We start from the raw sequence: 27,589 nt of genomic DNA on the forward strand, positions 1-27,589 counted from the left end.
CAAGTTCCTGCAGAACTAATATAAGATCTTTGCGGTACTTCACACTCTGTTTTGTCCTCCATTGAAAGAGCCCATCTTGCTCCATGTCAAAGGCTGCCTACTGATGCCCTACCTTGGGCGATCGTTGCCAAACTGTTGCATTTTAAAAACTGAGACAAAATATTGTGAGCTGCTAGGCAAGCTGAACTGCTTGAAATTAACTGTCACCTACTCCTTGCTATTCCATATTATATACTGGCCATCCAACACCAATCGGCAACCTTTCAAGGCATGAAAAGAAATCTTAGACTGAAATATTTGCTTCTTTTTCCTGCAAAGCTCAAGATTTTAGTACTTTGCTGAATTGGAAGCAGCTTGGAATTGGGCAGAACAGCAGGGCACCTCGACAGAGGCAGACACTGTTTAAGTGGGAGCAACAGACTACTAGACATGAGGCTCGATGAGGCCTTGGGCTCTGTTGCCACTTGTCTCCATGAGCAAGTTCAGGACAGCTCAGCGCTTGTTGCAGTGCTCTCCTTCAGAGACCCACCAAAGGCTCCTGTTTCCCTCTCAGTCAACGCCTCCTACAACAAAGATAGCTCATCCCATCTGTTTCCCCTCTGCAACTCAGGATCCCATCCAGTGGTGACCCTCCGCCTTCAGAATGCTGATGACTGTCTGTGAATGGGGGGGTCTCTATTGCATCATCTAGAATGGGCCTAGACTTTGGCTTGTGATAGCCTGCTTCAAACACTTCAGGCTTCAGTTTCATATGACACTATGCTCTCAATTGCTTTCTCTGATCTCTTTCAAGATTAATTCTTGATGGTGCACGCATGACTGTGTCAGAGTAGCCTTTCTGTAGTTTAAGAGTAACAAATGTGCACAGTTTGGCAGCCCAGCAATATCTTCCGCTGATAAGGATACATCCAGCTAGGAAGCGTTTATTCTTCCAGTATGGAACAACATGCATTCCTTTACTGGCTGTTAGAACAGCTGGCTAAGTGGGTGCACCTTCCATACATCGTAGGGGTCATTCACCGGTACTGCAGGCTCAGACCACAATGAGGGAACGTCCTCCTCGCCAACAATTGCGTAGGAGTCCATCAGAGTAGGTACTAGGTACTCAAGGTCATAACATCATGTTGTGGTTGGTGCACCTAGGACCCATGAGTGAATTTAAGACTCCAATGTCCAAAGCGAACATAAGGTGGCAGAAGGGATGCTGCTCTCAGGGATTCTCACAAGGCAGCATGTGAGGAGCAGGAAGCCATAGCTGAGCAGATCCGCTGTTTTGGTTGTATGGTTTTGTTAGACCTGTCAGCCCTTTGGGTGGTCCCTCCTCATCATTATTTATTTTGTCCCACTTTTGCCTCAAACCCTGTTTGAATTTTTCCTTTTTGGGAACCACCAGACTTTTTCGTGTTGCTGCAGATTCAGGGAGCCATTTTAGCTACCCCTGAAACTTCTGTCTGAGGGCCTGAAGCACAAAATGGTGGCCACCTGTGACATCACCAGCATCCACTGGAACCTACCAGCACCTTCCAGAACATTCCAGAACCCTGTGACAGTTGGAGGCGGTTTAGAATGTTGGGAAGCTAAGACAGAGAGTTGGCAGTTGGAGCTGGCAGTTGGCACCTGACTGGTGAAGGGTGAGCAGCACAAACGTGAAGGAGGAAGGAGTGAAGCAGCAGGGGTGGAAACTTGTGCCTGGAGTGGGGTCCATAAACCCACCCTTGATACTAGTCCCTACTGACGGAGCCCAGCCTAGAGCCCTGTGTGGGAAGAAGTCAGAAAAACCATCCTGAGGACCTGGACAGCAGGAACAGGCCTTAGAAACAAGAGAACAGCAAGATCCTGACCTGGAAGCTGGTTTCCCTGAAGTCCGACGTCGAGTAGCCTAAGACCTGGAGCCCGAGGTGGAGAAGCGGCGCTGACTGGAAAAGCAGACGTCGTACCCGGAGCCGCCAGAGGTCGAGAGAGGGCGCCGTCAGAGGTCGTGAGGAATACCAGAGGTCGAGGAGGAAGTCACCCGAGGTCGAGTGAGCGGCGTCATCGGAGGAGTGAAGTCCGCCCTCCGGAGTCGTCGGAGACCGAGGTGAAGTGCAACGGAGGTCGGGAGTGAGGATCGCACTCCGGAGTCACCGGAACCTGTGAGGATCGGGCCGGAGGTCGGGAGTGGAGGTCGCACTCCGGAGTCGCCGGAAACCTAAGGAGAGGGACACCGGAGGTCGGGAGTGAGGATCGCACTTCGGAGCCGCCGGAAGTCGACATCGAGGCAAGGCCGGCCGACGTCATCGAATCCGAGGTCGCTATCGGACCGGAGCCGCCCGAAGTCGACATTGAGTAAGACTGCCCGACGCCATCGAATCGGAGGTCGAGATCGAACCGAGGCCGCCGACATCGAGACCGGAGCCGCCTGCCGGCGTCGTCAGAGAACTGACATTGTGCCGAGGCCGCCGACATCGAACCGGAACCGCCTCACGGCATCGACACGACTCCAGCGGCGTCGGAGCATCAGAAAAAGGGCAGTAAGTGGAGTAGAGGGCGCCTAAGGCCCTGTGGAGACCTGAGAGACTGCTCTAAGGGGCTAGGGAGGTGCTGGAACCAACCTGACTGCGCCAGGGGTGAACTGGGACTAATCTAGAGAGGTTGTGTGGAGAGAGAGAGCCAGGTCTCTGGTATTCCCCCCTTGATCTACCTCAGTTTAGGCCTCAGCCTTGTCCAAGCCAGGGAGTAGACACCCTCAAGCCTTCCACATCCCCACAAGCTGTGCCTGGGCCAAATCAGCCCTTAGGAATCAAAAGTGATCTGATTCCCTGAGTGTCACTGTCAGCTTTTAATTATTTATTAGGGGCACTGTATTTATTGTATTTAACCTATCTATTGCTTCACTGTATTTATTGGTCCACAGTATTTATTGATGCACAATATTTATTGGTTTACAGTATTTATTGCCTCAGAATATTTAATTGCCTGTATGTATTGCACTTTTATTTATGCCTTCATTATTTATGATCACCCCTATTTATTGAATCATTAAGCCAGTATTTATTTGACCTGCACTATCTAAAAAGTTTGTATATTGTGATTGTTATTTATTTTATCCAATCAGCAACTAAGAGAAAAAGAAGATAAAGAAAGAGATTTTCATAATTTTTACGGTGGAGTCGTTTTTGGAACGGATGCACGCATGGTTATTGTTTGGGTATGTCGTATGCTTAGCACGGAGCCTGATTCCTGACCACTCGAGCCAAGCTACCACAGTGTGTCCGGAAGACCACCACCACCACCCTTTCAGAGTGGGAGTGTGGTTTTTCCAACATAAATTGGTGTTCAGCGGTGGGATAGAGCTGTGCCTACGTATACTCAACAATAACTGTGGGTAGTCCATAGGCCTACACCGGGAGTTTTCTCAAAGCGGCCTTCCTAATTGTGGGTTTTTGTTTTTTCCAAATTTACTCTGGTGGTGGGAGGAGGTATTATTAAAGGTACCCCCCTGCATAGTTACTGCACAAAACCTGTCCTCTAACCTGAGTGGGCAAGATGGAGTTTGTACTAGAAAATCTAGAAACGTACACTGTGGCCCAACTCAGGGAGTTTTGCCAGCGGGAGGGGGTGTACTGTCCCCCAGGAGCAAAGAAGGGTGCACTCCAAACCAGCTTAAGGGCTTGGGGGGAGGCACGCCGAGAAAGCAAGGCTGAGGAGGAAGACAGGGATGGAGAGCCTGACCCCGAGGGGGCTGAAATGTACCAACCTGAGGTGGGGAACCTGTCAGCAGGGCCCAGAACCATTTCTAGGAAGGGCAGCAGTGCCTCTAGCGGTGGCTTGTCTGAAGTGGAGCTAACGGACCGGAGGGAGAAAAGACAGCTCACATGGGACTTAGCAAGGCTGGAGAAGGAGAAGGAGGAGCAGAGGATGGCCCATGAATTACGACTGAAAGAAATAGATCTTCAGATCTTGAGAATCGGGGCACAACCTGTTCCTAATGGTGGCAGCCAAACCCAAGAGATCACCAGGGAACCTAAACCATACCTGCCAAAGGACATAGTAGCTAGCTATGGAGTGGGCGACGATATCGCCAAGTGGCTAGCGGCCTATGAGGTCTCGTTGAGGGCCCATGGGGTTCCAGAGAAGTACTGGGGAGGGGGATTGTACAAGTACATGCCTCCAGCTGGTAGGGATGCTTTATTGGCCCTCGAAGAGGATGAGCAGACCCACTACCCCACCATGAAACTGGCGCTCATAAGGAAGTTTGGACTAACACCCGAAAAGTACAGACAGAAGTTCAGGGGTAGTCACAAACTGGGCACACAGAATTGGGTGGACTTCCTGGACTATGCAAAGAAGGCACTGGAAGGTTGGATTCAGGGCAGTGAAGTGAGGAACTACGAGGGGTTGTTTGACCTAGTACTGAAGGAACACCTGCTCGAGAAATGTTTCCCTGAACTGCGGCAACACCTGGTGGATAGCAAGCTGACCAGTCCCCGGAAGCTTGCTGAGGAGGCGGACATTTGGGCTAGTACCCGGGTGTCCACAAGGGGGACTGGAGGGGATACTCAAAAGGCCGGACAGGGCGCCCCCCAGAAGAAAGAGGGAGGGGAACAGAAAAAGGAGTTCTCCAAAGGCCCCCAAAATAACTTCCAAGGGAAGGGAACAGGATTCACCCCTAAGGCTAACCCGCCCAGAAACCCTAATCCTGGCCAGAGTCAGCAGCCAAGGGTTGTCCATTGCTACGAGTGCGGTGGCGTTGGACACTATAAAGGAGATCCGAAGTGCTTGAAACGACCACCCCCTCCCACTGGAGGAAAGACCCCCGGAGTAGCTAGTGTAGTGCTCGGGGAGGAGATGCCCTTAACTAAGGGAAGGGAGTGGGCGGGTGTCACTTTAGTGTCCCTGGGAGAACGGGAGATGGTTCCTAAGATCCAGGTGCCCGCAAATACCGCAAAGTATGGGCAGTGGGTCACCATCAACGGCCAAAGAGGGGAGGCTCTGAGAGACACAGGAGCCAGTATGACTATGGTACGTAGTCAACTGGTGTCTCCAGAGCAGGTAATTCCCGATGTACTCCACCCAGCTGCGATGGCTGACGGCAGAACAGGCCACTATCCTGTGGCCGAGGTTCCCTTTGAATGGGGGGGGGTTGCAGGTTCACTTCGAGTTGCCGTAAGCCCTGCCGTGCCAGTCGATTGTCTGCTGGGGAATGACATGGAGCACAACGCTTGGAAGGAGGTGGAATACCGGACTCACACCGAGATGCTGGGTACACCTGACTGGGCCTGTGTTAGCACAAGGTCCACGACTACCCGAAGAGGGAGTTCATTTCGGCTGGAGCCTGGAACAAAGGCCCAGCCAGCTGCCAGTCAAGGGAAGAACCGAGGACAGGAGGAGCCTGCCTCGGCGTCCCCACCCCGTAGGACGGATAGGCCACCGGAGGTGGTGGACCAGGAGTCTGCGGTGGGGGACGTTACCAACCTGGAGGATCTACCCATCCCGGCCGAGTGGCACGTGGAGGGAGGCCCGTCCAGGGAGGAATTCTGCCAGGGCCAGAGGGAGTGCCCTACCCTTGAGGGGCTGAGGCGACAGGCCGAAGCCCAGGCAGCAGGGAACGTTGAAGGGAACTACAGTGTTTACTGGGAGGATGGCCTCCTCTACAGTGAACCCAAGGCACCCCTACATGGATCGTCACGAGCCTTGGTAGTCCCTCAACGTTATCGAGCCTTCCTTCTGGAGTTGGCTCACGAGATACCATTGGCAGGACACCTGGGGCAAGACAAGACCTTCGCCCGTCTTGTCCCACACTTTTATTGGCCTCAGATGAAAGTGTCGTCCGATACCTACTGCCGGACATGTGTGTCTTGCCAAGCCAGTGGGAAAACAGGGGTGAAGCTGAAAGCTCCCCTGGAACCACTTCCTGTCGTTAGCACCCCCTTTGAAAGGGTGGGCATCGACATTGTGGGTCCATTAGATCCGCCAACGACAGCTGGTCACAGGTTTATCCTGGTCCTGGTGGATCATGCCACACGGTACCCAGAGGCAATACCTCTGAGGACCATAACAGCACCTGTTGTGGCTAGGGCCCTGATGGGAATCTTTACCCGAGTGGGTTTTCCCAAGGAAGTTGTGTCCGACAGGGGGACCAACTTCATGTCAGCGTACATGCGGGCCATGTGGAAGGAGTGTGGAGTGACATACCGGTTCACCACTCCTTACCACCCCCAGACCAATGGTCTGGTGGAGAGGTTTAACAAAACCTTGAAGGGCATGATCAGAAGTCTGCCTGAAAGCCTGCGGAGGAAATGGGACGTCCTCCTACCCTGTTTACTTTTTTCCTACAGGGAAGTGCCACAGAAGGGAGTGGGCTTCAGCCCCTTCGAGCTTCTGTATGGGCACCCTGTACGTGGACCTCTCAACCTGGTGAGAGACGGATGGGAAAGAACTCCCAGAAAGCTTCCCCAGGATGTGGTGAGCTACATGCTGGCCTTCCGGAGCCAAATGGCTAAGTTGTGGAAGCAAGCTTCTGACAACTTGGAAGCCAGCCAAGCAGTGATGAAGGCGTGGTATGACCACAATGCTCACCCGGTGGAGTTGGAGCCTGGCCAGAAGGTGTGGGTGATCGAACCAGGAGAGCTTAGTGCCCTCCAGGATCGCTGGTCAGGACCCTTTGAGGTGTTGGAGAAGAAGGGTAAGGCTACCTACTTGGTGGACCTGAAGACCCCTCGTCAGCCCCTGCGGGTGCTGCATGCCAACCGCCTCAAACCCCACCACGAGAGGCCCGAAGTCATCTTGATGATGGTGACTGACGGGGGAGAGGACGTGGAAAGCGAGCCTCTCCCTGATCTGTTTGCGTCTCAAGAGAAGGATGGGTCGGTGGAGGGAGTGATTCTCTCCCCATCTCTAACTCCTGAACAGCAGGAGGACTGTCGCCAGGTCCTGGGGCAGTACTCCTCGTTGTTCTCCCTTGTCCCGGGTAGGACTCACCTGTGCGTCCATGACGTGGACACAGGAGACAGCCCACCTGTGAAGTCCAAGATCTACCGGATGTCAGACAAGGTGAAGGCCAGCATTCATAGTGAAGTCACTAAGATGCTGGAGCTAGGAGTGATCGAACCTTCTAGCAGCCCCTGGTCCAGTCCGGTGGTGTTAGTACCAAAAGCTGCACCACCGGGTGCCCAACCAGAACTGAGGTTCTGTGTGGACTATCGGGGACTGAATTCAGTGACCAAAACTGATGCTCATCCGATCCCTAGGGCGGATGAATTGATTGACCGGCTGGGAGCTGCCCAATATCTAAGTACCTTTGACCTTACTTCTGGGTACTGGCAGATCTCTTTGACTGATGGAGCAAGGGAAAGGTCAGCCTTCTCCACGCCCAATGGCCACTACCAGTTCTGTGTGATGCCCTTTGGGCTCAAGAACGCACCTGCCACGTTTCAGCGCCTGGTAAACCAGATCCTCACCGGAATGGAGAGTTTCTCTGCTGCTTATCTGGATGACATAGCCGTCTTCAGTAACAGCTGGGAGGATCACTTGCGTCACCTGCAAGCTGTTCTCCAGGCCCTGAGACGAGCTGGATTGACGATCAAGGCCAGCAAGTGCCAGATCGGGCAGGGGTCGGTAGTGTACCTTGGACACTTGGTGGGTAGGGGAGCGGTGCAACCCCTCCAGGCGAAGATCGAGGCCATCATGGCCTGGGAACCCCCCAAGACACAGACTGAGGTCCGAGCATTTTTGGGCCTCACGGGATACTACCGCCGCTTCGTGAAGGGGTACGGTACCATCGTAGCCCCCCTCACGGAGCTCACGTCCAAGAAACAACCTCGACGGGTAGTCTGGACGGAGGCTTGTCAGCAAGCCTTTGAGAGATTGAAGAAAGCCATGTGCGAGGCCCCGGTCTTAAGGGCCCCAGACTTTTCCAAGGAGTTCATTGTCCAGACAGATGCATCAGAACATGGCATTGGGGCAGTGTTATCGCAACTCAATGAAGAGGGTCTGGATCAACCCGTGGTCTTCCTATCCCGGAGACTACTTCCCAGGGAACAGAAGTGGAGTGCAATAGAGCCTGAAGCCTTTGCAGTGGTATGGGCTCTGAAGAAGTTGCGGCCATACCTGTTTGGCTCGCACTTCCTGGTTCAGACCGACCACAGACCCCTTCGTTGGCTGATGCAAATGAAGGGGGAGAATCCCAAGTTGTTGAGGTGGTCTATTTCCCTACAGGGAATGGACTTTCAGGTGGAACATCGGCCTGGAGTGGACCACGCCAATGCAGACGGTCTCTCAAGGTATTTCCGCCTTACTGATGAGAACTCCCAAGGGGTTGGGTAGCTCTCCCCACTTTCAGCTGGGGGGGACGCGTGTTAGACCTGTCAGCCCTTTGGGTGGTCCCTCCTCATCATTATTTATTTTGTCCCACTTTTGCCTCAAACCCTGTTTGAATTTTTCCTTTTTGGGAACCACCAGACTTTTTCGTGTTGCTGCAGATTCAGGGAGCCATTTTAGCTACCCCTGAAACTTCTGTCTGAGGGCCTGAAGCACAAAATGGTGGCCACCTGTGACATCACCAGCATCCACTGGAACCTACCAGCACCTTCCAGAACATTCCAGAACCCTGTGACAGTTGGAGGCGGTTTAGAATGTTGGGAAGCTAAGACAGAGAGTTGGCAGTTGGAGCTGGCAGTTGGCACCTGACTGGTGAAGGGTGAGCAGCACAAACGTGAAGGAGGAAGGAGTGAAGCAGCAGGGGTGGAAACTTGTGCCTGGAGTGGGGTCCATAAACCCACCCTTGATACTAGTCCCTACTGACGGAGCCCAGCCTAGAGCCCTGTGTGGGAAGAAGTCAGAAAAACCATCCTGAGGACCTGGACAGCAGGAACAGGCCTTAGAAACAAGAGAACAGCAAGATCCTGACCTGGAAGCTGGTTTCCCTGAAGTCCGACGTCGAGTAGCCTAAGACCTGGAGCCCGAGGTGGAGAAGCGGCGCTGACTGGAAAAGCAGACGTCGTACCCGGAGCCGCCAGAGGTCGAGAGAGGGCGCCGTCAGAGGTCGTGAGGAATACCAGAGGTCGAGGAGGAAGTCACCCGAGGTCGAGTGAGCGGCGTCATCGGAGGAGTGAAGTCCGCCCTCCGGAGTCGTCGGAGACCGAGGTGAAGTGCAACGGAGGTCGGGAGTGAGGATCGCACTCCGGAGTCACCGGAACCTGTGAGGATCGGGCCGGAGGTCGGGAGTGGAGGTCGCACTCCGGAGTCGCCGGAAACCTAAGGAGAGGGACACCGGAGGTCGGGAGTGAGGATCGCACTTCGGAGCCGCCGGAAGTCGACATCGAGGCAAGGCCGGCCGACGTCATCGAATCCGAGGTCGCCATCGGACCGGAGCCGCCCGAAGTCGACATTGAGTAAGACTGCCCGACGCCATCGAATCGGAGGTCGAGATCGAACCGAGGCCGCCGACATCGAGACCGGAGCCGCCTGCCGGCGTCGTCAGAGAACTGACATTGTGCCGAGGCCGCCGACATCGAACCGGAACCGCCTCACGGCATCGACACGACTCCAGCGGCGTCGGAGCATCAGAAAAAGGGCAGTAAGTGGAGTAGAGGGCGCCTAAGGCCCTGTGGAGACCTGAGAGACTGCTCTAAGGGGCTAGGGAGGTGCTGGAACCAACCTGACTGCGCCAGGGGTGAACTGGGACTAATCTAGAGAGGTTGTGTGGAGAGAGAGAGCCAGGTCTCTGGTATTCCCCCCTTGATCTACCTCAGTTTAGGCCTCAGCCTTGTCCAAGCCAGGGAGTAGACACCCTCAAGCCTTCCACATCCCCACAAGCTGTGCCTGGGCCAAATCAGCCCTTAGGAATCAAAAGTGATCTGATTCCCTGAGTGTCACTGTCAGCTTTTAATTATTTATTAGGGGCACTGTATTTATTGTATTTAACCTATCTATTGCTTCACTGTATTTATTGGTCCACAGTATTTATTGATGCACAATATTTATTGGTTTACAGTATTTATTGCCTCAGAATATTTAATTGCCTGTATGTATTGCACTTTTATTTATGCCTTCGTTATTTATGATCACCCCTATTTATTGAATCATTAAGCCAGTATTTATTTGACCTGCACTATCTAAAAAGTTTGTATATTGTGATTGTTATTTATTTTATCCAATCAGCAACTAAGAGAAAAAGAAGATAAAGAAAGAGATTTTCATAATTTTTACGGTGTAGAGTCGTTTTTGGAACGGATGCACGCATGGTTATTGTTTGGGTATGTCGTATGCTTAGCACGGAGCCTGATTCCTGACCACTCGAGCCAAGCTACCACAGTGTGTCCGGAAGACCACCACCACCCTTTCAGAGTGGGAGTGTGGTTTTTCCAACAGGTTTATACTGCATTGGGCTTATACTGAAGAGGACAGGTGGGCAAGCTATTGGCTTGACAACTTAGAAAATGTACAAGCACCCATCTCATCACTGCAGATCACGCTCAGAATGGTCTTGCGCACCCAGCAAGAAATTCATGCAGCCTTTTATGAATACTATTGTTTGCTCTAAGAGGGTGAGACTATGGGCGTGGATGCAACAGTTAAGGCATTTTTAGGGGAGCTGCCTTTGCCTAGCGGTCACCTGAACTAAGAGCAGATTTTAGTCCTATTTCTGTCCAAAGTGTCAGGGAGGCCATCTATGAGCTAGCCACTGGCAAGATCCCAGGGACTGACGGGCTCTGTTGGAATTCTTTCAGACCTATGCCGTGGCACCAAAGTTGGCCTTTCTGTATGAGGCAATAGTTCTCGAGGGTGGGCTACCACAGTCTCTCAGGTGAGACCCTGGTAGTATCGATCCCTAAACTGGATCGTGCCCCCTTGGACACTTCTTCATAGCCACCGATAGCTATCCTGAATTCTGACTATAAACTTCTTAGCAAGATTTTGGAAAGCTGCATACTGTAGACTCTTCCCATCGTGATCCACCTGGACTGACCAAAATGGCTTTATGCCCAGGAGGAGCAGGATAATGGAAGCAGCTCTTTCAGTGGGGTTTCTATCTGCCTGGCTAGTCCTTGACCTGCAAAAGGCATTTAATACTCCGGATTGGGAGTACCTGTTCGCCATGTAGGTCTGATTTCACTTTGGAAAAACGTACAGTGTGTTTCTCTAAGAGTCATACTGCCAGAGTCTGGACAGGAAAGTTGTTCTCAGCTTACTTTGGAATTCGGAGGGAAACACAGAAGGGGGAGCCCTTGTCTCCTTTGCTTTGTGCTTGCCACAGTTTGTCAGACTGAGGTAGGAGGGGCGCCCGGGGCTTCCGCTTAGCTAACAAGACTCAGTGGGGAATGAATGTATGCTTGCTTCATGGTCTAACCCTGGGACATTTGAAGAGATCACAGTGTGTATCTCGAACACTTAAGGCATTTGCCTTGGTTTCTGGGCTGCATGTAAATTGGTTTAAATCCGGTCTTTTTTTCCGCCGCACCCTGATGCTGCTCGGACTCATCTCAATCTGGGTGGTAGTCCGATAATCTGCGGATTAGGATCTATCACACTGGGACCTTGTAGGTGGAAATCTCATTAGGACAGTAGTAGCCATTAGAGTTCAATAACTTTATGGAGGACACTCCCTCTTTCAGTTATGAGACTTATCCCCTTACCCAAAATGATGGTGATGCTGCCCCACCTTCTGTACTACATTGCCTATTGCCTTATTCTTTTTTATGAGAAAATTCTTCTGGGAACTAGACGCCCACCTTAAGGGAAACTGGCGCAAGCAAGTCAGCTGGTTATATAGGGATATTCAACTACTATCATTGCAGCCTCATTGCGTCCGACATGAGGCTGAATTAAGTAGAGCACTTCATGACAAGCAGTGGGAGTCTATTAGAATACCCACATACCATCTTGCTCAATGCCAAGTTCGATTGAATATAGTTCAACATTCACCATAAATCTATATTCCAATGAAGTAAATGCAGTTCTCTCTGTTGCCATCGTATCCTGTCCTTGCTGCGCAACCCCATAAGCAAATTTACAACACGATATGGGACAGCCCATCTTTGGTGGCCTACTGGTCTGAGGTCGCAGCCCGGCTGACTACTATAAATGTTAGCCAACTTGAACAGCTTGGAGGTTTCTTCTCTGGTGCTCTATAAACGGCCTAGAAAGAATAGAGTCACTGTCCGTTTCCTCGAGCTTGCTTTACTCCTTATTAGCCTGGCAATCACCATGAAATGGAGGGCTGCAATGTCTCCCATGTCTAAACACATGGCATCAGGTCACCCTCTAATGGACAGAGTAAATCTCTACATAGGGAAGAAAATAGAGGCCAGTGCAAGTACCTGGTTACCATCAACTGGAGCAACCTTTTGCTTGCCCAGAAAAAGTGATCTAAGAATGATAATCTACCGCCATAATAATTTTTTTTATGTGGCTCCATCAGAAATTTTAGGCTCCTCATACCCTCTGGACCAGTCAAGGGACTGGGTGTTGCATTCTTTCAATTATTTGCCAAAAAAGAGTCAGCTACCCTTTTCTCAGTCTGGTTACACCATCGTCCATGCTGCTGCTCCTAATTTTCCCCTTTTGGCGTCTCCTTTTGGCCTTCCGATCCCTTGGTCAGGGCTGGACTTCGTTACTTTTGTTTGCTTGTGCCCATTTAGGATGGTGAATAATTTGCTCATAATATTGCCTGCATCCCTATGTCTGGGATTGATGTTTTATGTTCACTGTCTTCATTTCACTACTTATTGACCATATGACTCACTTTAGTTTGTGAGGGCAAGCAATCTAGTTCCTTTATTCAGTGCACATAGTGGTAATCATCTGGGTAGGTGTTGAACTCCAATGGTTCTTATTTGTTTAACATCTGTGGATGCCCACTCTGTCACTACTTTACGCTATAGGCCACTGCCAAAACAATTTCTCCGATTTGAACCTCAAAACAATGTACAAAAATACAGAAACAAGCATACGTCAAACAAACCCTAATTATGTAATATTTTAGTAAATTCACAAAAACAAAAAAATAAGCGAACATCAACATATTCATTGGAAGGTTGAACCTTCTCAAAATGTTTTATTTCTGAGATGAAGCAATATGATGACCTTTGCATAAAATCTGCGCATACTAGGGTTCCTTCAATGGAGGCCACCAGTCGTCCATACGCCACCAGTCGTCCATACTATATTCCGTTTGCTTCTTCAACAAATCAAGAGAACTCGAAGAACATAATTTTAGTATCCAATTTTAAATTCCTTAACATTTTCAATGTTCTAACTTTCAATTTTACATTTTTATGTGTATGTATTTAATTAGTCTGTTAATCTTGTTTAATTTTCTAAACAGTTGCAAGCACCCTGAGTAAGTGTTGTGGACCATAGGAATCACTGACATACGCTGTCATGTTGCATAAAGATAACAAAAAAAATTGCAATAGGAAGCAGAAACAGACAATTTTCGTATATATTTTCCCACCCCCTTGCTTTTTTCTGCACACACATCTTGATTTATTTTGCCACCCTCCCCGCAATTGTTTTTATACAATTATAGTCCATTCCATGTATGGCTATTCTGATTAAAGTCCTACAAAATACTACAAATAAAAGCATGTGCTTCCTACAAAGATTTCTTCAGGTAGTTATTCTTCCAGTGAATGAAGTAATCTTTGAGTCCATTCTGGTAGTGGGAAACAGTTTAATGCTGGCCTGCTTAGAATGTAGAGGTTAGAGGTTCTAGAGATTGCTGAGTTCGAAAGTGTTCACATCCTCCGACTGTTTTAACAGAAGTTCTTCACCAGCGTTGGCAGAACCTCTACTGTGGTTTTCCATTTGTACTCCAAAAATCACGTCTTTATGCATCTTGCCCACTAGAAGGGTTAGACTTGTAACAGGCCTATATAGGAACCTATATATCCCTGAAAACAATGCTTTGTTTGGACACGATTGTGATCCCGTATCTACGCCACTCTCTGCCCTCCTGATCAGACTCTGGATGGAGACAAGTGGACAGAAGTGTTTTGTTCCTGGGTGGGGGAGACTTATACATAGGTCAAGCTTGTCTCAAACCTAATTTAGACTGAGGGGAGTTTTCACCAAATATGATGTCCACTGGTGCTCCTGAGAGGAAAGTGGCATCCTTGCAAATGAGGAAACTCCTTCACTTGTGAATGTGAGCTGTATTTTCAGTCACAGAGGCACAATGTGTAACACTCCTGACTTTTGGGAAGGGACGTGTAGGGCTCAAGGACTTCCAGTAGCAGACTTAAGCCATCTCTCGAGGTGAGAAGGCACTGTCAAAGAGACTGACAATGTAGCAGGAGATGCATAATCATGATTTCTGCAGGTGCACTTTGTGCACAGGTCTTTGGGAGGAGCCACGATGGCCTCTACAGAGCTGGGTGCAAAGTGTGACTTCATCTTGCTTCATGCTGGCCATCTTGACAACCATTATGAAATAGTAAGAAGTATTGTTCTTCTGACACTAAAATTATATTTAAGTACGTTTAATTTCATATCATTCAGTAACTTTTACAGCTGCGGATGTGAGTACTATTAAAATAGTTAAATAACATTAAATTAAAAATAAACATGTTTAATCAAGTTTAGGGTAGCAGTAAGTTTAGAAGAATTCCTATAATTATTTTAATTTAATGTATGGTTAAATTAAGAATTCACTACAATACAGGTTAATTTGATTTAAAATATTTTAATCAAATTATAAGATGAGGATTAGCAATAGTATTACAATGCAGTTATGACTTAAATTTAAGTAAATAGATTACAAAATACGGATCAAGTTTTTTTTGTAATAGCAAGTTTAAATTTAATTTAGGGTTGTGGTAGAATAAACTTCTTTTTTTTTTTTTTTTTTTTAACTTAATTTTAATACTAGCGTTAATGTTGCCATTAATACAATTTAATGTAGTTAAGTTAGAGATTAAATATGGTAGCAGTTAGCTACATGGCAAAGTTTAGGGTTAGTAATAAAATAAAGGTAACATAAAGTAAAAATTATTTGTGTATTGGATGGAAGTGAGAAATAAAGGTAGGAGAAGTAAAGAAGACAAAAATGTACATGGTAGTAAAGTGGGTCAAAGTAATAACGTGCAAATATGTAAAGCAATATTCAGAATGTGATGGCTGTAAATATTTTGTTACTCCATTTATTTCAACAGAGTGATGTCAAAATAAAAACATGCTGTTCGGAAATAATGTGTTCCAAGATAGAACTATCTGGCAGTTTAGTTTAAATCTTTTATAGTGCTCCAAAGAAACAATTAGGCTAAGGTTCCACTTTTCGCCTTTGTGTCTTCTCTTCAATGAGGGGTAGTTTCTTTCAACTTTAGTGATGTAGTTGAGCTTTCAATTCTATATATACAAACTATTTTTCTAGTTTGTCAGATAGTTTTTTTTAAACATATTTAATGTCCAAAAATTACTTGGGGAGTTTGGGGTGTTGCCATGTTAGATATTAAACTAGAAATTCCTAAAGCCATGATGTTCACAAAATATCTGAAGTATTTTCTTTTTCCTTCAGTGTCTACCTAGATCTCCTAGACACGTCACTTTTCCTGATGACGATGAAGAAATTGTACGCATTAATCCACGAGACAAGTGCTGGATGAAAGGTTATGAGGATTACCGGCATGCCCCAATCCATCCGAAGTACATCGGCACCGAGGACATGGACTCATATGTACGTTTTGCCAAAAGTGAAGCCTCAAAGCATGACTACAATTACCCATACATCGAAAGTTTGGATTTAAACCGTGGCGATAATTCAAAGGGTAGTGTGATAAATGCACAGCCAGCAGTATACAAAAAGAGGCACCAGAAAGACTATGGGGAGAGGTCAAGGTGTGTGTATTGTAGAGACATGTTCAATCATGAAGACAATGCACGAGGTAAATGCCAGGATGCACCAGACCCCATCAAGAAATGCATCCGGCGTGTCAGTTGTATGTGGTGTGCGGACAGTATGCTCTATCACTGTATGTCTGACCCTGAAGGAGACTATACCGACCCTTGCTCATGTGACACGAGTGATGAAAAGTTTTGCCTCCGATGGATGGCTCTTATTGCCTTGTCCTTCATCGCCCCCTGTATGTGTTGTTACTTGCCTTTGCGAGGTTGCTACCACTGTGGCATTATGTGTCGGTGCTGTGGTGGCAAACACAAAGCAGCTGGGTGACTGCATATAATCACTAACATTTTGTTTCGGTTCATGTATAAATCGAGGCCCTCGCTGGCCTGGGACAGTCAAGGATCCATTTGTTTTTGGATGAAGCTGTTTCCCCTCATCCAACAAAGAGCTAAACTTCCAGGATTGATCTCAAGACCACTGTGTGCTGATTTTGCATCTGAGATTCTCTACGATCTGTTATTAATCTGCAAAAGAAGAGGATGTCTTATACTTGTTTGTACATTTTTTGACAGTTGAAAAGTTTGACTCCCGAGCTGGGCAGTGTGTTAAGTTTCAGTGGTGGATGTCCAACAACTGTAGCTGTATGGAGAGTGTTGAACTCCGCCACGGCCAGCAAACAGCATCCCATACAGAAGGGGCTTGGAAACGTGCAAAATCCAACTGGAGTGATACAGCCTAGCAGTATTTTTCAACTGTACAGCAATATATTATATAGAACTGCAAAACAAGGTTGTATTATTTCAAGACTGCACTATAACTTAGCAGTAACTGTCAAATTCACAAATCGCCAGTACGCAGTTATTCATGTTAGTCCAACATCATTTCTTATAGCAAACATGTTTTTATTTACTTTGTAACTTATAAGGGTTCAGTGCTTTTTTTTTTTTTAATTTTTTTTTTTAAATGGGAAACGCGCCTTCATTAATTCTGATAGTTATTTAAGCATTTTTTCATTGCTAAAAATTGTTGAAAGGGAAATTAAGATGTTCGTTGTTTTTCTAAATAACACGAATAACCGTTTAATTTTTACATCTAATGGAGCCTATGATGATGTTCTCAGTTAATGGCTAAACACTAATGTCACGTTCAGATGGTGTCTGTGGATTTGTTAAGAAAGCAATCTATCGAGCTCGCCGCTGCAACCACACATCTGTATGAAGAGGTATAGTGAAATGCAGGATTGTCAGACACAATATAAAATCATATACAGTTCACAAAGGATTATAACATGCTGTTCGTAAATGTTTTCCAAGCTAAAAATGTTTAGTTTAAAAGCAACATAGCGCTCCATAGAAATGAAACACACACATATATCTTGCAGTATAAAATATTTCTTGGTGAGTTAAAAAAAAAAAAGTGGTACATTCACATATACAAGGTGGTACTTAATCTTTTCTTCGTTCACAAGGTGCTCTGCAACTTCTTACAATCAGGTGATACTTCGGCTCTTATGTTTGAGCGCCTTGCCTTGGATACTGAAGTAACTTAAAATGCTTAATATGTGAGATCTGCCCCCGTATTCAGAATTACGTCACTTTGCATCCCATTGTTTTTAACAATTATAAACTGCTACACTAAAGAGTCTCACCGGCTTAGTTTGCAAGACATACGATATTATCTTAGTTACAACCAGTGATAAGCCCTTATTATTTTCCAGTAGACTTGGCTTGGAGGATTTTATTCAGTCAACTACCTTACTTCATTTGTACCATGGCTTGATTTGACCATAACAGTATCCCATTGACTTTTGAATCTGTTTTTCGCTGCCTGTTAATCTGTGATGTATGGAAAGCCATTATTATACCCTACCTCTATACTCAGACCCCTGTCTTAACTGACTGCCAGTGTGCCTTGATCTGTTTCAAAAGGGTTGGACAGAACATTCCATCCCCATGGAGGAGAGATGGCATCCCATAGATGCCTGCCTACTTCGCTTCTCGTAGACATGGATTGTGTAACCGTGCTATCCTTTTGTCTCCCGCCATTAAACAGGCACATAATTATTTGCTTCATCTAATTCCGGGGCATGGAAACAGTGTGCCAGTGGGGCAATCCGATTGGACAAAGTGTTCCACAAATGGTTCAGGAAACACATCGAACACCTGAAACACTCATAGGTGCGGCTTTTTGGACTATGCTGTACCTGGCGTAATGCCATCAAAGTGTCAGAACGCCCCCTTAATGCTACTACTTTGTTCTGTGGGTGGGAGGGGAACTCTCAGCCCATCCCTATTAAGGAACTCCGACCTTGAACAAAACCGCTTTCGAGGACAGTTGTACAGAACTTCCAGTCGCAATTCTCCAAAGATCAAAATGCTAGATCATTTTATGATCATGAAAGTGCTTGTGAGCAATGTTTGGCAACATTACAATGGAAATAGCTCACCAAAAATTGTTAAACATATGGTTCCGTAACTAAGCAATAGTTGTCCATCCCTAAGGTAAAGTGCAATTTTAAATAAAAATAAAAAAAAACATTTAAAATTATATGACAAACATTTTGTTTTTGAAATAGCGGTCATTCTGATTCTCATAAACGGTACATTTAAGTCTGTAACTTTACCCTCATTTTATAGTTTTAGCCATCACCTGTGTACATTCAGTACTACAAATGTGGTGTAGTATTTAGCATTGCCAGTTTAAGGAGCCCTTACCATTACTGTATAGGCGTGTGTCCTCTCAGAAGTTGGAAGAGTGGGGCTCAGTCAGAATTTTCACCTGACTTCAGATTTCCATAAACCCTATTGGTAGAGAACTGTGATAACCAATGTTTAATAGAGATTCTGCATTATGGCTGGGACGTTTGGTTATACTTAAATGCCACCCTTACCTTCTTCGCCTCCCTCATCGTCTCTCCCACATACACAAATAACAATAACCCCGTTTTGTAGCCACCTTGAAAATTAACTTTATTTTGAACAATGTCATTACTTTTGAAGGTTTCCACACACTAGTTTTTCTGACTAAGAAATAGAGGACTACTGTATGGTTGCAGCTGGTTACAGATTAGGCGTTAAGTTGTTCAAGTGATTACAACTTACATTTTGTCAGTTTGCCCATATACCACTCCTGTGCAAGGCCTGTAATTAGCGTGAAAAGAGTATCTTTCTAATATATTGCGAGAAATAGCGAAGTATTTTTTTTATTAAGAGTAAAAATGTATAGCAGTCTGCTAACAGCATAGTACAATCAGATATTTTGAAGCAGTTAGAGATTGCCTCGTCAAAGCAGGCACCTCTGTTCTAGCCATAATTAATATTGCAGTAAATTGCCAGTAAGTGATGCTTATGCCTTCCGCCTTGTCACACACAAACATCCATCTAAAGGAAAATAAAAGGTGTTTATTTCCCAACTGTGTTTTCTAGGCTTGACGCTTATGATTAAAAGCTCCAGTTTTTCAATATATAATTGGAAGTTACTAAACTCACGTATGTGAGTTTATTTAGTTATATCTACATAAACTATACATGTTTATATTAATATATATAAACAAATAAGGACGTTTCAAAATAAATAGTATGCTTCGGTGTACCAGTGGACACTGTAAGAACACATATGTCCCTTTTAGGCGCGGCAAAGACAGTCGTTAATTAAAAGCTCGGTTTGGAGCAGTCGTGAGGTTCACCTTACTCGTTAAGGATAAATGTGACATTATCTATGTGTTATGTGTCTGATAGGTCCAAATGGTAATGTAAAGTATATGTTCTGGCTACAACAGTAGTGCCCTGAGGCTGCTTTTATGGCATGCTGGTTGGTACCTTACAAATCACTATAAAGTAAAATGGTCACCGTAATATTTCGGGATAAGTTTACCTTCATCAACCTGGCTTACACATATTGGTTCCAAACTGGTTAATTTGAATGTAATAAAATAATATGATAAATGCTAGCGCTACATTATGTATTGTAGGTTAACGGTTGGTGCTCAGAAAATGAATGAGTTATAATCAGCACAGTGAAAAAATATTTCTTTGCAAAGATTTGTTGTGGCAAAATGTGGTCAGCTGTATTATTTTCAGGGAGCTAGGCTATCCTCCAGGTGGTTTGACCTTCTAGACTCTGTTTTGCTGTAAGGAGTTTTATTTTATGGGCTTGTGCATTTAGCTGGACAGGACTCAACAATAGTTGGGCGAGACCACACTTGGATCAGACTCTTCGCTTTACATTAAGTAGGACCGCCTTTCAAATTCTGTCTCCAGGAGCTAGACCTCTTTGACAGTTAACATACTTGTTAACCACATCTTTGTTCCTTTTGCGGTTGTGTACAATTCTTCCATGGGCTTCTGCCCTTCTGATGAGTTTTTCATTATAAATTTGACCCCCTCTCTCACTTCTCCTTCTCGGGTCTAGTATGATGTGTTCCATTTTGGGGAAGGAACAGGAGCATTATTAGCACAAAATAAGGAAAACCCTATTTGCGTGGATGGCCCTTCTGAAACATAGTCTGCACACAACATTGCTCGAGATCTATTATCGGATTCTTGTTTTTTCCTTCATGGCCAAACACATTCTTTGCAAAGCATTAGCATACGGTTCTAACACGGCTTGTGTTTCTGTATTTACCATTCAGTTAGAAGGTCTCTTCCTTGCACTGGCCTCCTTGCACTTGTTTCCTGACATCCTCTGTCTCACATGTCACTGAACCTGAATAGTCCCTATGCTGATCCTCTGAGGTTTTGAAACCTGGCTCCAGCTTGCTGTGCTTTCGCCGTCCAGGGCCCTTATAATCCTAGCTAGCCACATGTAAATTATTTTTTTTTTAAATTCAGCAGCATCTGGAACAAATTTGTTGCATTGTTGGTCAGACATCTGTGGAGGTCACTGTCTTCTAAAGTTGCAGAACTCCATAGCTTTTTAAGCTGTAGGTATGTAGAGTTCAGTTCAGCGACCTACCCTTAATGGCCATGCCCACATTGTGACTAAAGGACTGTAGCATTTAAAGGGTCACCGGTGCACATACTGTACAGTTGTCAGTTTGGCCTAACTCCAAAAATGGTCCTGAGGTGTCCTTGTAGGATAACACCAGGGCTTAGTTCAATTCCTGCTTTGTGCCTAAAACTCGCTGTTACTGATACTGCAGACCCATCGTTAATGCATTCACATTCTCTCATTTAAATGCAGGTGATGTATAGCCTCTAATACAGGCATATGAAATATAATAATATGTTGAAGAAAAGCCAAGAAACTACTTTGAACAGGTATTGCTGTCCGAGGAGGAGTGTACCAAATTATGTGACAGAGCATTGCGTCCAGTCTTGCATCAGTTAGTCCTGTCATCTGTCGGACTCTACTGGTTCGTGTGAAACCCATTCTCCTTCCACTCTGTGGGGGAAAAGTTCCGTTTTTGATGATGTGATTTCCAGGACCAATTGTAAATGTGCTCAAGAGACATAGCCATCAGAATTTTACAATTCCGCAATTAAAATAATTCCGATATGCCTACTACTGCATCACAGGACGGTCACACCAGAAGAACACAATTTACCATTTGTGACGGCCAGTCTTCCATCCTTAACATTTAGGCTAGAATGCAACAGCTGTCCCCATAAGACTTTGTAATTACTTTTGTGAACCCGTTTTCTTTACAAGGCAGACTTTCTATTTACTCCAGGAGTAGTGGTTTCCAAGCCAAAGACTCCAAAAGATGATCTGGGGATGCAAACGACCTTACCGAAGTCTTTTTATGGCCGACATCTTTTTGTTGCTTATCTCCCTCATGAGATTACAGTCTTCTACTCCTCAGTTTTTGCTTAGTCTCCTATGTTAGTCTCAGCTCTCCATGACTTCCTTTGGGGTTTTCATGTGCATATACCAGTGGCAACCCAGTCATTGTCAATTGTTCTAGTCCAGGGCAAAGACGCAAGAGATGCGTTGATTACGTTAAGGAACAGTCCGCCAATGTTGTTCATCTTTTTTATGACTTGCTATAGGATGCCCTGATGTGCTTGTATCTCAGGGACACATAACTATCTTGTGTCAAGATGGTAATTCTGGCTCCTATTTCACCTATTTACGCCAGCAAACCTGGTCCATTCTGCTAAAGAAAAACCTCTTAAATGTGGCAGCAACACAGTTCAAATCATACTACAAAAAGCTTGGAAATAAAATCAGTGTCTTTTTCAATGAGTAGAACAAAACATTGGTCAGCACCTGTATTTAGCAAAGAAAATACTTGGCAGCCTCTTAACCCTTTCCAAACACTTAGGAGGCCAAATATATTGATTAGCCACGGAATTTGTTTATCCGAATTCTGCACTTTGATCCAAGCAAGGTAATGTTGTTGCTACCCTTAATGTTGGTAATTATCATCTAGGGAGGAAGATATTCAAATTCCCGCCAGGCAGAGAGAGGCTGATCGCAAATGAGCACACACGTTTATACATGCACAGTTGTGCCTTCAATCATGTGGGTACTACTTGCTAATGCATGTCCATGGCGGCCACAGTACACACTATAGCCCATCTTCTTGCTTTGCTACAGAAAACCTGGGAACATTTTTGTTTGCCATCTAATAGCAGGTTCTTAACCGATAATGCCTTGACACAAAGTAAGAATGAGTAAGTGACGTGACTGCCAAATAACTCTACTTTATCTTGACCCAGCTACACGATGAGTTGACATAGAGTTCCGCACTTCGCTGTAGGCCTGTCCTTACCAGATTCTGTCATGAATTTCATGTTTTAACCCAACACCATGCAAGATGAGAAAGATCCTACATTATTTCTTTAGCCTTGTCTTCTGTGTCACAAACCAAGAATCAGAGCTAAATGTCCTGCTTCCTTCAGGGATCATCTTTCTGACGGGACTTGGTGAGGAATGTGGATACAACGGCTTTGTCTGCTCTATGTTGTATGTGAAAGCTAAAGGTTTCCACAAACCTCTTCTGAAGTAAAACTAGTTGTTGGGTCAGGAGAGCTATGGTTGAATTTCCACTGATAAAGTTTACCCAAAAATTCTAGTTCTGCTGTTGCCTGAAATTCCGTCCCCACCTCGATTTAGGTGGGGGGGAGGGGTAAATTGATGATCTGACATGGAATTGAAGGATGCTTACTTTTGACATGGGAATTGCATAAGAAGTATGTTTGATTCCTGTGGTGTGACAATGGAGGACATTTCAGTGCAAGGTGTGCCACATGTTTTCACAGGCTTTTTGTGTAGCTTACAGGAGAAGTGGGCTTATGTACATGTAGCCCTGTGTCCATAACCATGCATTGAGAACTTCCAACACTTGTCAGTCATGGTCTCACAGTACCAACTGATCTCTGCTATATGACTTCAATTTTTTCAGTGAACTCTAGCCTTCGCTGGCTCCTTTCCCAATAGACACTGATCATCGTTTTTAGTAGGAAATTGTTTTATTGAGCTTTATTTTCTGGCTTGTACATTTTACATTATGTGTGCCTCAATAAGTAAATTTAGAAACATGCAACAAAAACACACTGGTACGTAACAGCCAAAGCAAACCCAAATTTGTTTATTATTGTTTCTATTTATGTTGTCAAATATAACATCAACACTATACTTGAATAGTGCTAACTAATACCACAGCACCCTGTTGATCAAAAGGTAGGTTATATTAGATGAACATAGAGAATAAAAATTGTATTTTAGTAAACAACCATTACGACCAGGCTCACGCCCTCACAATATCAACGATGCTAGAGCCACACATGATGGGGCGGAACACCCTGCTGAGCATAGGTCCTACTTCCACTTTCAGTATAGAAAGATAATCAGAGCACATACACAAACAGTGTAGTAAGTACATAGGAAAGTCACATTTGGGTACACTGCATGAGTAGCATCGACTCTCTGGTGTAATGAGTCACCATAAAAAATACCATAATATGCAGAACATCGTACCTCCAAGATGAACATGTACAACAACCACAACTAAGGACAGTTCCCTGTTCCGGGTGGCTTTTCATCACTTAGCCTCCAGTTTCATAACATATGTGTCCCAAATACTACAGTTTGGTCCCCTGCCACCCAGAAGTTGTATCTTGGTGATGGTAGCCACCTCTGCTTTAGCCCATTTTATGAGTTCTTCGAGCCAGTGCACCATGTCCGGTGCTGTACTGGCGTTCCAAGATATGGCTATCTGTCTTAAAAAGCACCAAGGCTAGATCAATGTACTTGCGGGTGTGCTCATCACCTTTAATACTGGGACTTGCCCCTGAATACTGTCTCTAGGTGGAAGGGGTGTCATGCGATCTACTCCTTCTGACAATAGGCCTGTCACATCCTTCCACACCTGGTGAAGTATTTGGCACCCCCACACCAATCTGAAGATGACGTCTCGGGCACTCCAATGGGGCACACGGGAGTATCAGGTGAATGGGATTCGCTGTCAGGCATGTATGATGTAGGTAGCTGAATTATGTGTAACAGAATTGTGGATTCGTGGATACATCCTTCATGAGTATTTTAGCACTCACCCATTGCTTTTTGGACACAGTGGTGCCAAGGACTGCTTCCCACTTGGCGGTAGTGTTTTGTATGTAGGGCACTGTATGTCACAGTGACAGCCTTCCTGGCATCGCCATGTGTTTTGAAACAGATCATTGTTGACAGGCTATAAATGACCTTCCCCTTCGTCTAGGATCACATAGGGATAAGTGGCTTCTCTAAACTCTATCTTTTTTTGTCAGGGATCCTTATGGGTTTTCATATTAATCAGGAAATCTACTTTTTTGAGCTTCTCTTCTAATTCTTAGCGGTTACGCCTCAATATCAGTGATACAGTAGCACACAGCTACTAATTAAGGTGGACAGATCCCCAGATCAGTATTATAAATGATACCGGTCTACAGGACAAGGCAGATTATGCAATTGTTGTCTCTAATTACTATGAGCCCACATGTATTATGTCTACAAGGCATTGGCTTTCAATTGTTTAGTTTCCATGAGATTATCCACTTGATCCCTCTCAATCTTAAGCACTTGGTAGTTAGTTCTGTCGACAACTCAAGTTTGCAATATTTTAACAGTTGGTATAGCCAAAAGCAAAGCCTTCACATTGCCCAAAATGTTGGTCCTTGTCTAACTGCTGGTTTAAAGTGTGCGATTATCTATTGATACTGAATGGAATCTGTACTTAATCAGTTGATGGCAATTTCGCCCCGCCCATCTGTAGAATAAGCTGATTTACAATCACAACAGCCTAATCTTGACACTCAAAGGTAAGAACTTTCCTTTTTCTGTAGCCTGTCGGAGGTCATCACTACGGTAACGCCTTTCTGTCATCTTGGGCTTCAAAGATTGCAATACCCTATTTTTACCATTACACCAAAACAAAAATTGCCATTGCTGCTGAAAAACGAAGTAATAAACACACTGGCTCTTCTTGCAGGCAACATGTCCAGCGTTAGAGTTGTTCAGGCTAGAGGTGCTACACCTCAGCAGGGGATGGCACATCAGTGTAAATAAACTTATGATGCCAATAGTGTATGTTCATAAATATGTAATAACTGACCACTAACCTTTAGTACCTTTTGAGAAATGTGGTTCAGCGCTGTATGCTTAACTAGTTGGTATAATCTCACATTTATTCACATAGACGCGTGAAGAACTGAAGTTATTGCTCAAACTGTTGAACCCCCCTGAAATCGATTGGCTCACGTCCTTAATCATAGTGAATGTATCGATCACATACACATGTTTTTGGGGGTATAAAATAGCAGGTAGTAGTAATGCTTATATCCAAGCGTGGTATGCATTGAGTGGAAAAGGTGCAGGTGCCTGGTGAAATATGTGACTAATTTGTCACACAGCAGTGGCCTGTTTAGAATTAGTCCAGATCAAATTAGGGTGGAAAAAGACAAGTTCACTCTTGACTGCTCTCACACTAAAGAAAATGCCTCGTAAGGTACCTATATGAAATTACAAACTTGTAAGTGCTGTCTGATGAAAGTCATCGGCCTCCAAACACAGGAGCCAATTCACAAATCTTTTTTAATGAATGTATACGTTACACATAATTTATAAAATGTAATGTAAGAGCACACCCGTGCTGTTTGTTTACATGATGTACACGTGTAATTTGTACATTTATTAACCAGTAAACTAAGTGGGATTGGAAAAGTGGGAATGCTTCTATAAGTGTTGCATGAATGATCAGGGAAATGCAGTGCAGACTTGTTTACCACCCACAAAGTACTAACTTTTTGGCTATTCAACAACATATGAAAATGTACTTCTTACATTAATTTGATCACCTAATTTACACACAAATGAATAAAAGTATGGAAGAAACACAGTCCAGTCAAGTGGTTTTGAATGCGTGTAAGAATGGGCTTTATACATTAATATTTTTGTGTTAGGGCAGAACAATACATTACTTTCCTTAGTCTATACATGCTTAATGTAAGCAGTACATACATTATGCACATATAGGTTTAGGAAAAATGGTGCAATCTACAATTGTACGTGAATACTGTATGTATATGCTTGTACATTAAGACATTCATACTTCACGCATGACTTGTAAGGGAATTTACTAAAGTAAAAGTTGTAAACTAGGGACGTATGTGCGCATAACTTGTAAGTTGCGTACTTAACACATCTATATACACTAGTATTAGACACATTGCAGTCTACAATTCTGCAAGTGGCTTCCTACCAATAGGTGCCTGTGAGACCCACACAAAGCACAACACTAAAATTGGGATCTTACATTTTCTCAAGTCACTAATAATTGCCCCTATTTATTTTAATCAAAACGGGTCCACTGAACAAACTAATATTTAAGTTTATACCTTTTTCGTTAGGAACACCCCTTTCCTCTCCCCAGACCACCTGTTTCCTATCCTTTACAACCCCAATTTTGGTATGCTTGCTACAGATATGCTTTTTGTGAGGCTGTGGTATAAGGGCACAAAAGTATAATTGAGGCTGTTTCTTTCTGTAAATATGTTTAGTGTTTCGCCACACTGCAGCTGAATGATGTGTAGTGCATTTTCTTTTTGTCAACTTTGCAATACTGACATAAATCGCTGAGGGAAATCAAATTTTATTTTTGTAACAACGTTAACCAAATGTTTGTGTTTTTCATTTGTGAACAATGCGGAGTTAATGCTCACATTAACAATTAAAAGTGCCTGAAGCCTACATCCATTATGTATATGTATACTAAAAGTAAATCCCTGTTGTATTGATTTTTTTATAATCATTTTTACTTCTGTGTAAAAATATATATACAAGTGTATGATGTACATTTTAGTTCTTAACTTTTTTATTGTTTCTAATATGTATGATCAATGCAGCTATTGCTATGGAAATGTTCCATGTAAATATAAACACATCTTATCATAATAGTTTTTCCTGGTCCATGTTACATATTTTTAGTATGTGTATGTTAACCACGTGCTGTGTGCATAGTGGGTGGCCTTTTTGTAGGCCACTGAAGAAGAAATTAGTTTCCAGTTAAAAGCAAAGTTTTGGTTGAGTATTGATTATCCGACCCTTGTCCTCGTTTTTAGGTTTCACCTGCACAGCACTTTAAACTCTCTAGTATTAAAAAAAAAAATCTTAAAAGGGACTTAGAACCCGCCCAAAACATACCATTGGTTGATTCCAATGTAACTCTAATTTGCATGCTTTAGATTGGTTAGCACATCGACTTTGCAGATCTTCACATCTTCCTCCTTTGCTTTGCCTGTCCATATCATTGAGTTTTGACCAAAGTACAGCTTCCGGTGACCGGTC

The 27,589-nt window shown here is 44.8% G+C and overlaps 1 protein-coding gene across 2 annotated transcripts in view; it reads left to right on the forward strand.

The window, feature by feature from the left end:
• Window positions 1-27,198, forward strand: part of SPRED2 (sprouty related EVH1 domain containing 2) — a 256,129-nt gene extending 228,931 nt beyond the window's left edge. For both annotated transcript variants that reach the window (XM_085612517.1, XM_085612516.1), the window contains one exon: window positions 15,497-27,198. In XM_085612517.1, the coding sequence (XP_085468643.1) occupies window positions 15,497-16,150 (654 nt within the window). In that variant the 3' untranslated portion in view covers window positions 16,151-27,198. The remainder of the gene's footprint in view (window positions 1-15,496) is intronic.
• The last annotated feature ends 391 nt before the right edge of the window (window positions 27,199-27,589 follow it).

The sequence above is a fragment of the Triturus cristatus genome, chromosome 6, assembly GCF_964204655.1.
Source record: "Triturus cristatus chromosome 6, aTriCri1.1, whole genome shotgun sequence".
Classification (NCBI taxonomy): Eukaryota; Metazoa; Chordata; class Amphibia; order Caudata; family Salamandridae; genus Triturus; species Triturus cristatus.